The 13,957-nt window shown below is 46.4% G+C and overlaps 2 protein-coding genes across 3 annotated transcripts; both read right to left on the minus strand.

The window, feature by feature from the left end:
• Window positions 1-2,730: 2,730 nt before the first annotated feature.
• LOC123155561 (tRNA pseudouridine synthase A) lies at window positions 2,731-6,435 on the minus strand. Of its 2 annotated transcripts, none has more exons than XM_044573711.1 (9): window positions 5,963-6,435; window positions 5,758-5,875; window positions 5,193-5,377; window positions 4,919-5,064; window positions 4,221-4,312; window positions 3,757-4,001; window positions 3,418-3,487; window positions 3,172-3,234; window positions 2,731-3,092 (listed from the first exon to the last, which is right to left on the minus strand). In XM_044573711.1, exons 1-9 carry the CDS (start codon window positions 6,106-6,108, stop codon window positions 2,904-2,906), a joined length of 1,254 nt encoding a protein of 417 aa, XP_044429646.1. In that variant the 5' UTR covers window positions 6,109-6,435; the 3' UTR covers window positions 2,731-2,903. The 2 variants fall into 2 exon arrangements, with proteins under 2 accessions (XP_044429646.1, XP_044429645.1); XM_044573710.1 differs by having other exon boundaries at window positions 5,193-5,392.
• A 225-nt stretch (window positions 6,436-6,660) lies between these two features.
• Window positions 6,661-11,781, minus strand: LOC123155559 (probable serine/threonine-protein kinase PBL17). The gene is made up of 6 exons (XM_044573709.1): window positions 11,362-11,781; window positions 9,829-10,148; window positions 9,410-9,545; window positions 8,360-8,496; window positions 7,771-7,894; window positions 6,661-7,649 (listed from the first exon to the last, which is right to left on the minus strand). The coding sequence occupies exons 1-6, from the start codon at window positions 11,408-11,410 to the stop codon at window positions 6,982-6,984; spliced, it is 1,434 nt and encodes a 477-aa protein (XP_044429644.1). The 5' UTR covers window positions 11,411-11,781; the 3' UTR covers window positions 6,661-6,981.
• Window positions 11,782-13,957: the final 2,176 nt, after the last annotated feature.

The following is a 13,957-nucleotide window of genomic DNA, read 5'->3' on the forward strand; positions in this document are numbered from 1 at the left end:
TGATGGGTTGCGAGAGTGATAGAAGCTTAAACTCTAGTTTATGCGCTATTCCGTAAGGGACCGATTGGATCCAAAAATTTAATGTTATGGTTAGAATTTATTATTAATACTTTTCTCCTAGTTGTCGATGCTTGCGAGGGGGTTAATCATAAGTAGGAGGTTTGTTCAAGTAAGAACAACACCTAAGCACGGGTCCACCCACATACCAAATTATCAAAGTAGCGAACACGAATTAAGCCAACATGATGAAAGTGACTAGATGAAATTCCTGTGTACCCTCAAGAACGCTTTGCTTATCATAAGAGACCGTTTTGGCCTGTCCTTTGCCTCAAAAGGATTGGGCTACCTTGCTGCACTTTTGTTACTACTATCGTTACTTGCTGGTTACAAATTATCTTGCTATCAAACTACTCTGCTACTTACAATTTTAGTACTTGCAGATATTACCTTGCTGAAAACCACTTGTCATTTCCTTCCGCTCCTCGTTTGGTTCGACACTCTTACTTATCGAAAAGGCTACAATTGACCACATATACTTGTGGATCATCAGGAGGGGAGCACACCAGCCCACAAGGGGTGGCGCCCCCCTAAGGAAGGAGGCCGAATAGGGGAAGGAGGAGGGGGTTCGGCCCCCCGCTTTCCTTCCTCCTCCCTCTCTTCCCCTTTTCCCCCTTCCAATAAAAGGAAGGGGGGCGAATTGGAATGGGGACCCCAAGTAGGATTCCTCCTACTTGGGGCGCCCAAGGCAGCTCGCCTCCCCCTCCCACCTATATATACACGGGGAGGGGGCGCCTAGAACATAGATCAACTATTGTTAGCCGTGTGCGGCACCCCCCTCCACAGTTTACGCCTCCGGTCATATTCTCGTAGTGCTTAGGCGAAGCCCTGCGCGGATTACTTCACCATCACCATCACCACGTCGTCGTGCTGACAGAACTCTTCTACTTCCTCGACACTCTGCTGGATCAAGAGTTCGAGGGATGTTATCGAGCTGAACGTGTGCAGAACTCGGAGGTGTCGTACATTCGGTACTTGATCGGTCGGAACGAGAAGAAGTTCGACTACATCAACCGTGTTGGCAAACGCTTCCGCTTTCGGTCTACGAGGGTACATAGACACACTCTCCCCCTTTCGTTGCAATGCATCTCCTAGATAGATCTTGCGTGAGCGTAGGAGATGTTTTGAAATTGCATGCTACGTTCCCCATCACGGACGCCTCTGAAAATGCAACCATACCCTTAATCATATTTTGATGTCGATGACAATATGTATAGGGGGACTACTTGTGTTTGTCAAGTGTATAACAAGATATTAGTTCCCTTGGCATCATTGAGTAGGGATCATGGACCCATCAAATGAGATATGACTCAAGTGTGACGCAACGAGAGAGAAAATGTGGGTTTTTTCATTTAAATCTTGAGTTATAAGAATCCCACACTATTAAGAGGGGATCAAAGGGTTTCGTTCAAGATTTGCTTGAGTCATCATTTTGTCACAGTCATCCTACTTTTTCTCAGCTCTACAAATATGCCTTAGCCATTATCCCACTCTCACCATATCGCAAAAATGGCTTAGGTAAAATCGATTGTGAAAAATACCATTCCATGTGCTCTCTACTGGATCATCTGGACAACATTCTAGATCATTCGGGTATTGCCCTGATCATCCGGACTGGTATCCGGATCATCCGGCTAGAGGGGTAAAGGGCACCTGATGGCTGGCGCTAGAGCGTTGGCAGCCCACGCCACCACTAACAATTGTACTGATGACGTGCCACATGTGCAGCGTCACCAGAAATATTCCATCAGCAGTGACATGTCATGTTGGCGGCAAGCCACCAATATGAATTTCTTTTGTATAAAAGAAAATTTGCACAACATCGGTTTCCTAACAAAAAATGGCAGCGGTTTAACAACTGACAAGATAGGTACTCGATCAACTAAACATAGCAGTTTAACTCGACTAAACATAGTAGTTTAACAACTAAGATAGGTAGTTGATGAACTTAACATAATAGTGTTAGTCTTCAATAATTGCCTTGATCTTATGAAGCTTATGCCTATTCGCTTGTCCTTCTTTGATAAAAGCAGCCTTCATACTTTTGAGCTCATTCCTCTCGTACTTCAGCTGATTCATCTCCTACTTCAGCTGATCCGTCTCCTCCTTCTGCTCATTCCTCTCACCGATGAGCATCCGGCGCTTTTATTGGATTTAAATGCACGGTTGAATTGCTATCGATGGATGACTCGGACTGAGACTGCATGATGAGCATTTGGTGTGGTTTTTTTAAGGGGCGGTCATTTGGTGCACCGGGTTGAATGGCCGGCTCCACCACCACTGTCCAGGACGTGTCCACGGATGTTTTATGTGTTCGTTTTGAGTGGACAACATTGGAGATCAGTCCCAACAGCCCCACAGAAATTAAGACACAAGGTTAGAATCCGAGCTCTTACAAAGCGGTATCTCACTGACGGCTTGGCTTGTGAGAGTTAAGCTGAAGATATCATCTTAGTTCCCTTTTGTTGTACCATCTGAGAGGTTTGTTGTGTTGCTTCTTTTGCATGGATGGTTAAGAAAGCTTATTACCTCGTGTTGATTCAGTGTGGCTTTTTGTTGTTGCGGCAATGTATTAATCAAGTGTGCTTCACAAATGTTTTATCTGTGATTTCAATGCCAAAATATATCAAGAGCTCCACCGCCAAAATACAATTGCGAATGAATAGAGGGATAGGAATAGGAATATTTCTGAGCTCCACCTCCAAAATTCAATTGAGAAGCATGTCAGACCGACGTCTGAGACATATATAGGAGTAGGATCCGCAAATCAGAACCGGGCTGGTTTGATCTTCACTTGCTGAAGAATCGGGCATGTTGTTCTTTTGGCCCTAGCATGGAGAGTTTGTTTAGTCAATGATGAAGCACCTCTGTTCGTCGAAATCTTCATAGCCCACGTCTACAAGGCAGAGGCCCTCCGCGGGCGCCGGGGGAGCCGTTGCGCGCCTGCACGTGGCGTCCATCAGGTTCAGCAAGGCGTCTTCATCGGCTCCAGCAGCGGCCTCTCTGATGCTGGTCGCAACAAGAACCCTAACCATCTGTTTGTCGCAAATTAAACCAGAGCTCATGGGGTGATTGAGAATAAATAGTAGGGCATATAGCAGTGTGTTGTGTTACCTTGCGTAGGAATCTGTTCGCAACTAGCTCAACACACATGACCGTCGTGCCTTCTTTGCAATTCTGCAAAAGTGGAAAGCAAGAACTGACATAAGTTTCAAGTGAAATGATGTATGTGCATATGCAAAGATAAGGAGAAATTCAGACCCAACGCAAATCCCAACCAGCGAAGGTAGACAGTTATATTCCATTTGATAAATGCAGTCTATGCATTAAGTAAAGAAAAAATGAGCATGCTAGAATCACCTCATCAGCAGAATACAGTTTGGTCACTGCAGCTCGAGAATGGAACATAAAACACTCGGTAGCTGGGCCACTGCAAAAACAGGAGGGCGTCAAATGAAGTGACTGATGAGTTTATTGAACTCGAGAGAATGTATAAAATAAGAGACTAAGATCATCTAAAAGGAACACATCATGCTCACTTCAGATAACAAGCACTAATGAAGAGTGGCACACAAATTCTGGAAGGTCTCTAGTGAGCAACCATATCTGAATTAGGTGATGAAACTATTGCTAATCCAACGTGAGGAACCATTTCTGTACTTGAAAAATACAAAGCAAGTTATGATATATGAAACTTACTCGCTACGTGAAGCTTGTGTGTCACGTGCAAATATTTTGTAAGATAGCATTTTTCCTTCCAGTTGCCTAATGATTTTGTCAACCTTGGCCACATCAAAGCTCCGAGGTGCTTTGTATTCAGGATTCTCTAGTATCATAGAGGATTGCTCATCCTCTGATATTGATTTAGCATCCCCATCAAGAGGAAATATATACAGGTATGTCCTCCATTTGGCTGAAAAATTAGGATGAAATTCACGTGAGACCTGCAAATGAGGGCATCAGTTAATATTTAGCATAACATCCTGTATGGTGGGGATCAAGGTATTCTCAAAACATTCATACACAAAAATAAAACATGCTATGGTAGTCTCAAACCAGAAAATAGCTATTAAACGAAGCTAGTCAATACCTTGATATTGAATACAATCGCTAGCATTCATATTACTAGCAACGATATATTCTGCAAGAGCAAGGGGAAATACCTCTGACACGACCAAAGATTTGATTTTATCTGGTGCAGCCTCATTTATTGTGTCTTTTAGATCGCCAGGCTGTACATCCTTCCTCCACGTATCTAAGGCGATTAACAGAAAGCATTTCACATCAGTTATCAGAAGTGGTGGATCAAGACTACTGAAGTAAATTTTCACATAAGCACACATGGACAAACTAACTTCAGTAAGTTCTGTCAAACCCGGTTAAATACTCCCTCCGTCCCAAAATTCTTGTCTTAGATTTGTCAAGATACGGATGTACCTAATACTAAAATGTGACTTGATACATCCGTATTTAGACAAATCTAAGACAAGAATTTTGGGACGGAGGGAGTACATGGCATGCACTGCTTGAGTAAAGTCAGCTGAGAAGGAACATTAGCACTGATTTGCACACAAAGAAATGTTCAGGTAATTTTTTGTTTTTGACCAGAGTTATGGTATGCTGTCACAGGTAAATATTTGCTAAAGTAGGTCGATGAGAAGCAAATAACTTATTAACTTCTATGATTTGCCTCTATCAATCGAGAACCACAGTTTAAAGTCAAGCACGCCACAGTTCTAACAATAACTACACATAAGCTATCAGGCTCAAGACAAGTTGATACGCATCAGAACAAGTTTATAAACATGATTAAAAGTAGACAGAGGCAACGCAACAGTATGTGTTCTCAAGTGTAACTAACAAAATGAGCAGACTTGCTGAAGAGCAGTCACCCCTTTGTCAGTGCGCCCAGCAACAGTGGCACAGCCTTCTACCGGCAAAGATCTTTCTTGAAGTTGTTTAGCTTTTCTCTCGTCGACAAATTGTCCAAGATGTTTTTCCACCAACCTGCAACCAATACAGAGTGAAATAAATAGCTTCAGTAGTTTTATTTCGACTTTGAAATATAAAGTAACTGAAGAGAAAAGGTTGAAGAAAACTGTAAAACAAACTCACAGAAATGAGATTATTCTTACCCTTGAACAGTGTTGAGGCCAGGCTGCTTCTGCCAACCATCAAACGACCCCCCATGATATGAAAGAACAATCTTAAAGTTTGCTCTTCCCCACCTGCCTCCTCGGGCTTTGGAGGATTTAACAGACATTTGTTTTTCAGATGATGCTAAAGGCTCCTCACCATTCGTGTCACGAAGATGATCTGTCTGCGGAAGGAAAATCTGATAGACATTGGTAAACAGTATAATAAAACACCAAATGTGGTCTCAGAGTTTCTAGTCAGAATCACTGTCCGCGGCTCTGTGCCGCTTCTACATATATTAACAATGGCAGGTTAATGCAAAACACCTTGGCCAAGCAACTGATATTGGAATTCTTCTTTTTGGGTGACATTCAGTTGTCGTTTTCTATTAGCATAAGCACTACATATACTTAGTTGGGAAAAGAATCAGCATTTGTCAAATTATAAAAAGAATTACCACTGACATGAACACTTCTTCACCCATCAAATAAGGCAAACCATGAAGTTCAGAATCTAAATTTGCGGGGGTGTAGGGGTTGCCAAATTGTACTGTTTTCCACGGACCTCGTCTTTCCGAAACAGCTCGGCGAGCCCCGCCGCGCCGGCGCCGGTGCGCACGAGCTCGGCGTAGAAGTCGACCACCCTGCTCCACGGCCGCGCGTGCATGTACTCGTAGCTCTCCCTGCACGGCCGAAACAGGTGACCAACCGAACCATATACCAGGCGCCATGAAACGCCATGGGAAGATGAGGAGAGGGGGGGAGGTCACCTGGCAGTCCACCGGAGGTGCTGGCACGCGTCGGTGTGGTTGTACTGCGCGTAGCCGTCCCGCTCCGCCGCCGTGGAGAACGCCACGGCCGGGGCGGACTTCGTCGTCGGTGCCGCCGCCATGAGAGGCCGGAACTTGGCGAGCATGTACGGGCTCGGCGATGCTTGGATTTGGGGATTAGGGCACTCGTGCGTGTCCGGGCCCCAAGGGGTTGCGGCGGCGGCGGCGACGGGGAGCGACGGTGAGCGGTGGCTGCCACCTTGCCGTCGCTGTGTATGGGGATATGGTGGCGGCGGCGATGTTGTCAGCAACCCACAGATCTCGAAAGGTTTCAGAAAGTTCAGTTGAGTTCAGGTTCAGGGTTAGATGAACAGAACACCGGGCCCAACTATTTCTTTTGCCAGCCAAACAAAAAAGGGAGAGAGAAACAACATTGTATTTTGTAGCCTGATTTGAATTCGTATCTGAAAATTGAATCAACGAACCCAGTCCAACTACGACATCATCGAAACGGAAACCCGTCTCGATAATCTAAACTGGAACCATAACCCCAGAATTCGGATCACAGTTTCAGTTCCAACTTGTCACTGAACATTCAAGCTTTTCCCATCTTGGCCATGATTTCCAGTAAGACCTGTTCATGCTTACAATGGAGAACAATCATATATGCATGCAAATGAACTCGAACGGAAACAGGCTGCGGCGACAAGAGAAATCTCTCCATTTCCATTTTGGTGTGGATCTTTCCCAGAGAACTGTTCCGAGTTTACAGCACGAACACCATCATGGAACTCACATTACATGCTTCCCACGACGCCCCTCTCTCTACATACAATTCGCTAACCGCAAGAACAAGAACCCTAGCTTTGGTAGTTCCGCCATCAGAAGAAAAAACAAAAACACCAGCTGACTGACTGACTGACCGACCGATCGATCTTGACAACAAGATGGATGGCGACACGAGACGACACGGGTAAACAGAGGCTTGTTGAGCCTCGTCAAAAACTGCTGTTATTACTTTATATCTTGTACAGATCTTCGTCCACGGGAGGAGGATCATCCCTGCTGCTGTTTCTGGAAGGGGGCGATGCCAGGGCTTCCAGCCCCAGCTGATGCCCGTCGGAGTCAGGCGAAGGGATGTACAGCTTGCACTCCAGAGGCGGCTCGCTCTTGCTCCTGCCGTTCGCTGGCCGCGTCCTCCTGCTCTGGGGCACTGGCTTTCCGTTCGTCGGTGGCACGGCCACCGCCACGGCATCAGTCTTTGCTGTTGGTTCTTGCTTCGCCTTCTCTGTCTCCACATGCTCAACAGGCTCCTTTGGGACCTCGTATAGCGTCACAGATCCGGTCATGCAATTCTGCAGGAGTATGTCCTGGCATTCCGGCATGCTTTGAACCTCCTCAAAGGTTTCGACGACCTGGCTCATAGTAGGACGCCCTTTAGGGTTCTGGCTCAAGCATCGGTAGCAAAGGCTGGCCACTTCAATGGCAGCCTTGGTGGAGTATTGGCCTTCCATTCTAGGATCAATGATTCTGAAGAGCTTCCGGTTGTGGACAAGGAGGGGGCGTGCCCACTCAACTAGGTTATGCTCACGGCTCGGCCGGCTCTTGTCCACAGCCCTCCTCCCAATAATCATCTCGAGAAGCACAACACCAAACCCATAAACATCACTCCGTGCTGTCAAATGGCCTGTAACAAAACACATGGTTGAATTAACACACACACAAAATTGTGAGTCAAATGCACTGTGTATTCTTTCTTGAAACCATAAATGTTCACTAAAATTCCTTCTGGGAGAGGATTGGCTCACCAGTCATCACATATTCAGGAGCTGCATAGCCATAAGTTCCCATGACCCGAGTTGAGACATGGGTTTGGTCTCCACTAGGTCCAGTTCTTGCTAGGCCAAAGTCTGAAAGCTTAGCATTATAATCCTGCAATGGTAACACAGAGTTAGACACAGAGTTATGAAGTCTCAAAAAAATACAGAGTGAGACCGAGACACTATCTTCAAACATAACATCACGTCATGAAGTCTCCTGAATTTCTACAGTATGAATGAGGATACAGTTAATGAGACGTCATCTACTTCTAAATGATGGTGCCATGACACGCAGAACTGCAGAAGCATTGTGGAGCAACAAGGGTAAAAACTAAAAACATATGATCAATTTGGCAGTTCATTTGACATTTAATACAGAGTTACACATCTGGATATTAACATTAATATTCTTCATAAAGAGGCAAAATACATCAGAAAAACATAATTACTGCATCGCTTGTAAACAGAAAATATATTTTGCCATAAGTCACTCAGCTGGGAACACAAAAAAGCTTGATATATTGACGGGCATAACAGTGATTGAATTGGACAATGATATCAAAGCTGAAATACGAACCGCATCTAGCAAGATGTTTGATGTCTTGAAATCCCTATAGATAATGGATCTCTCAGCTCCGTGGAGGTACTCAAGCCCCCTTGCTGCACCAAGCGCAATCTTCATGCGAGTCGACCATGGCATATTAAGGCAAACCCCTGTTAATTACAACCAAGAAGATAATCAATGAAATGTTCCCTTTAACAGAAAACACGCATATGACTACTGTCAACATGGTATTTGTACCAATCCGCTTGGCATATTTTCCTGTCACCGATTGTCTTCTCATTGTTCACATATTTTATGTTGATGACCTAATCAACTAAACATGTTCAATCAATATATAAATAATAAGGAAGCAAGCTAGATTCAGAACCTACCAGGCAAACATTTTTTTACCATGTTGGTGAATGGTAATTGCTGTTTATCTGCCACTTCAATTTTATTACATTGTACTCCCTCCGTCCCATAATATAAGACATTTTTTAGCATTTTATGTTGATGACCTAATCAACTAAACATGTTCAATCAATATATAAATAATAAGGAAGCAAGCTAGATTCAGAACCTACCAGGCAAACATTTTTTTACCATGTTGGTGAATGGTAATTGCTGTTTATCTGCCACTTCAATTTTATTACATTGTACTCCCTCCGTCCCATAATATAAGACATTTTTTAGCACTACACTAGTGTCGGAAAACGTCTTACATTACGGGACAGAGGTAGTATCTTTATAGCCAAGTTGCCATGTGTACTGTATGCAGATGGTAGGTCATAAACTCATAATATGCTATCACGAACCAACTGAACAATTCAGATCACTTATATAGTTGTCACCTGACAAACTTGACAAATGCAGTAGCTAAATTTCAAGAGCTACTTGGAAGCAGACACTACCACTCATTGTCAGTCAAGGTTTGAGAATGTTGACTTTGCTTATTCTAAAACATCTTGTTCAGAACTAATATTTCATTGCATAGGTAAACGGGCGCAGGTTATGCTGCCATAACCGATGAAAGTTAAAGAGCACGTTAGTGGAGTTCTCAAGAAGGTGAGAGTTAGAGCTTACGTCGAAAAAGGTGCTTTTCAAGACTGCCACAAGCCATGTACTCGTAGACAAGTAATCTATGTGAACCCTCGCAGCAATAGCCAATCAGTTCGACTAGATTTGCATGACTAAGTTGCCCAAGATAGTTGACTTCTGCCTGAAAACACAACAGAAAACCATTAAATGATGACAGGTGTAGTGTTACAGTCATTCACCCACCTATGACCAACCACAACAGTATGTTCTTTAAGTAGAGATGCACTCTTTCACCTAGTGCTGATACTACGTTAAAAGTCAATTCTTAAAAGATAAACAAGATGAGTTATGCTCGGACAAAGATCAGGAACAAATGCTTTGATCAATACACATAATGTAGAAATTAACATGACTTATTGATGTACATACAGGTTCAGTAAACGTAAGGATGCAAGGAGACTTACCAACCATTCCTTGTCTCCTTGAAAACCTTCTGGGTTCAGTTCTTTCACAGCAACCTGTCTGGATGGAAAACCTATTCTAACATTTTCATCGATGACGCCTTTGTAAACAACTCCAAATCCACCCTCCCCAAGAATCTGATCAGGCCGAAAGTTCTTTGTGGCTGCTCGCAGTTCGTTGTATGTGAAAATGTTGACATTTCCATATCCTTCTGTTTGCAGGTCCTCCACATCTTTCGGAGGAGCAAGAACACTTGAAATAGCTTTAGAATCAGATTTGCACTTCCTCAGCCCATCTGGTCCACCAGCTTCAGCCGAAGTGCCTGTAATTGTATTGTGTACAGTTAAGAGCGTAACTTGAGTGCACCAAAACGGAAGGTAAGGAGATGCCAATGAACTCAAAGAGGCAAGGACTGCATAGATTGGTGGGAGCAGAGAATCAAAGATAATGCACAAACCCGTTCCACTGAAACACCTAGTTGGCTGCACTGCATTATTTTTTAAGCTATGCTGACCAGAATGTCCTATTTTATCAGCAAGCTTGTGAACAATTCAATGAAACTGAAAATGTATTCGTAGAAGAATAGGGACCAAAAACTTGATGACTATTCATACCAAAAATACAATGCACAGGCAGACCTATAATGATGAAAGTTATCCATAGACCATCTCCAAATTCACTCGGCAGGTCATGAATGTGCAGATAAGGCTTGACATGGACAGGGAATTGCCTCCATCTCAAGAATAGTTCTAAAAGAGCATTGGTGTGCATATGTCCAAGGCCAGGCGGAATATGCCATCTCTCTAATTCCCCGTTCCTATGGGCAAAGCAGCTCCTATGCAAATTCTCAAACATCGGCACGGAATGTCTCACGCTATGCCTGGCGATCTAGGAGACACGACTTTCTACTCACACTGAAGACTGTCTGAAACCGCGCCTGGCATTACAAGAGCACTCAAATTTCGCCTCAGCGGTTTTCAGTCTCCATCATCAACAAAGTTAGCCAAAATAGAGGATTCCACACCAAAGCATGAGCTAAATATGGTACTACATATTCCACCACAAACTACTACTCCCATGGATATTCGCTTCAGGCTGCAGCTGCATCGGCAGCCGCCGTCAGCACATCACTACAGCACGCCTTCCATGCAAGCCCAGCCTAAAAGCCACAAAACAGAGGTAATATCCATCCAACGCGAACCAGAATTTTAGCACCAAATATAGCGCGGCATTCTCCATCACTCGTTACAGCAGCTGACAGGCACGAGGATAGCATCACGCCGGTTCTCATCGAGCCTTGGCCGCGGCATAATCAACCCCAAAGACGAGATGGCAAACAAAGCAACACCTAAGCACCCAGACCGGCCAGGGATAACCCAGAAATCCACGCTTCTGAGCTGGAATCGGGCAAAGCCCAGACACCACCAGCCCGCACACGCAGGAGCCGTACGCCTCGCCCAGCAGCTAAACCAAACCATCCGGGGATATAGCAAGCGCACGAGTGGAGCACAAGGAGCGCGAGCGAGCGAACGAACCTGTCCTGCTCTGGAGCCGCTGCTCCTCGAGCGAGAAGCAGCCCCCCATGGGAGACCGCCCCGAGATCGCCGCGCCTGCTTCCCCTCGACCCCTCCCCTACTCCCGCCTCCCCATCGCCCGCCTCCGGCCAGATCCGCGCGCCGCACCGCTCCACACCAGCCGGGCAAATTCCCGCCGTAATCGCTGTCCCCGACCGACCGCCGGAGCCGAGGGAGGGGGGCGGGGAAGGGTCGGGCGCGCCAGCCACCACCGGCCCGGAAATCCGTCGCCGAAATTTGCGGTGCGGCCTTTTGGACTGGCAGCGGCAGCTTTTGCTTCTCTTTCTCGGGGCGGGGGGTTGGATGGATGGATGGAAGGGGAAAAGAGGCGCCGGGTTGGCTGTGCTGTGCCAGAGAGAGAGAGCGAGAGGGCCGAAGGAAGCTGCTGCTGCTGCTTTCGGGGAATAAATAAACCGCCGCGGGCAACAACAACGCGCAGCAATTGGGGCGCTAATTTTCTTTGCTTCCTTTGCTTTGTGTATGTGTGGTTGATTGTGGCTAGTGCGCATGATTAGAGAGAGGGGGGATTATTGGACAGTGACAGTGGATTGGTCTTTGTGGTGCTGCTAGGTGGATGCCAATGGGAGTAACCTTTTTGTTAATAACTAACTAACTACACCGAGGATCTTTTGCTAAGTAGTAGTACTGGTATCGGTGTTACTTTTGGAATGTAGGGAGTAAGTCAGGCCATCTTACAACCGGGCCTCTCGTACCCATCTCAACGTCCGGCCTAGCCGTCCGGTCAAAGAAAAACGACCCAACCGGACCTCTCAATCCGTGGACAAACGTTTGGGCTGACCAGCATCCATCATATCCGGTCTAAATATAGGGCGGCTCCGGGGCGTCCGCCTGACAGGCCCGGCCCACCACCGACCTCATAGTTCTCCCACAAAAACCCCAATCCGGGCGCCTCGCTTCGAACCCTAGCTCGCTCTCTCTTGCTCCGTCCCCTCCTTTCCCTCTTTGATTCCGATCCCATCCACTCCGATGTCCAGCTACGGCAGCGACTCCGGCTACGAGCTCGGCTACGAGGAGTAGATGGCCCTCAGCATTGCGTTGGAGCGGTCCAAGGTGGACGCCGGCGGCAGCTACGGATCTGGAGCGTCGCCGCAGCTCCCGCGCCGGTGCAGCGCGTACGCCGGAGACAATAACGCAATAAAGAGGAAGCATCGCCGTTGAGAAAACCGAAGACGGCTTCTAGACAATCAAAGACGCGGCATTCACAAAGAGCAAAAAGACACCACTAAACTTGCCATTTTGGTCTACACTTTTCTTTTTGCGGGGATCTATACTTGAACTTGATACACTACATCGACGTGCCCCTAGCATCATCATCGTGCTTAAACATATGGAAGACTTGAGGTTTGGATGGCGCGAGCCAAAATTAGCCTAAACCGAGCATGGCCATCTTTATGAGAAACCGCGTTGCCATGATGAAAGTGACCACACGATGGATGTGAGACAAGAAAAGACGATGGGGAATTGAAGAGGCGGTGCGTGTTTAGGCCGGTTGCTTGCAACACGGGGTATGTGTATAGCTAGCTACAGTAGGCTGTTGTGGTTGGGCATGGACCTAACCTACCCTGAGGAGATGCGCGCGCATCGTGGGACATGCGCGCGTCGTAGGCTCATAGCCTGGCTGGCCGCGTCACGCTCATGCGCAGCAGGCATCATTACCAGAGATGGGACGTGCTGAACGGGCACTGAGTCTGAGTGAGCTCGGCTGGCCATGTTTGACTCGGGAGTGCAGTGCACGGGCCGGAGCGGAGCGGGTCCGCGGGGGGAGACGGAGAAAAATTTGCGCCGTGTGAGCCGGACCTCTCTGCCTTGCCACCGACCCGCCGCACGGCGCAGGCTGGGGCGCCACGCGGTTTCCCTTTGTCGCCACTCTCCGGAGTCCGGAGTCCACCCACGCAGCCCTGTCTTGCGCTCGGACGGTCTTTGTTGGCCGAGGGAAAACGGAGACGGGCGGGCGGGCGTAGACCGCAGACGCGTTTCTCGCTCGCTCGCTCGCTGGTTGATTGGTTGGTTCGCTGATTGGTCGTCTGGTCGCGTGCCCGGGGGTGCGTGCGACGGTCTGCACGTATGGGCCACTCCAGCACCAGCTGACCCGGTCAGGATCGATACATCGTCGTGTACGCAAAAAAAAATGCCATAGAACAGGATAAAAAAATGCCATGCAATACAAATTAAAAAGTACCTTTTTCCTGCGGGATAAAAAACAAACACAAACTAAATCTCGCATGTCCTAGAAAACAAATAAAATCGGCATGCTACAAAAAAAAAAGGAATTTCACACCCACATGGTTTGTTTCAACAACAAAAAATGTCATGTTCCAAAGAAGAAGGAAAAAAGGACAAATTTGCCATGGTTAAAACTTAAATTTTGATATTTTTTTCAGAAAATAAAAATTGGCATGGTCCATACACTAATTTTGCCATGATCTGTGAACTAAATTTGTGATGCTCCCGTAAAAAGGTAATTTTGCCATGTTGCAAAAGAAAGGAATTTGCCATGCTCCTAAAACAGGCATTAATGGAAAAAATATGTGTAAGT

Source organism: Triticum aestivum, chromosome 7B (assembly GCF_018294505.1).
Source record: "Triticum aestivum cultivar Chinese Spring chromosome 7B, IWGSC CS RefSeq v2.1, whole genome shotgun sequence".
NCBI classification, from domain to species: domain Eukaryota; kingdom Viridiplantae; phylum Streptophyta; class Magnoliopsida; order Poales; family Poaceae; genus Triticum; species Triticum aestivum.

Excerpts from the sequence above, each read along its gene's own strand:
- LOC123155561 (XM_044573710.1), bottom strand. The coding sequence starts at position 6,108 with ATGCTCGCCAAGTTCCGGCCTCTCATGGCGGCGGCACCGACGACGAAG. Across the intron at positions 5,876-5,962 it reads CACCTCCGGTGGACTGCCAG|GGAGAGCTACGAGTACATGC; the intron begins GTGACCTCCCCC and ends TCGGCCGTGCAG. Across the intron at positions 5,065-5,192 it reads GGCCTCAACACTGTTCAAGG|GTTGGTGGAAAAACATCTTG; the intron begins GTAAGAATAATC and ends TATTGGTTGCAG.
- LOC123155559 (XM_044573709.1), bottom strand. The coding sequence starts at position 11,410 with ATGGGGGGCTGCTTCTCGCTCGAGGAGCAGCGGCTCCAGAGCAGGACA. Across the intron at positions 8,497-9,409 it reads TGAAAAGCACCTTTTTCGAC|GGGTTTGCCTTAATATGCCA; the intron begins GTAAGCTCTAAC and ends TGTAATTAACAG. Across the intron at positions 7,650-7,770 it reads TCCTGAATATGTGATGACTG|GCCATTTGACAGCACGGAGT; the intron begins GTGAGCCAATCC and ends GTTTTGTTACAG.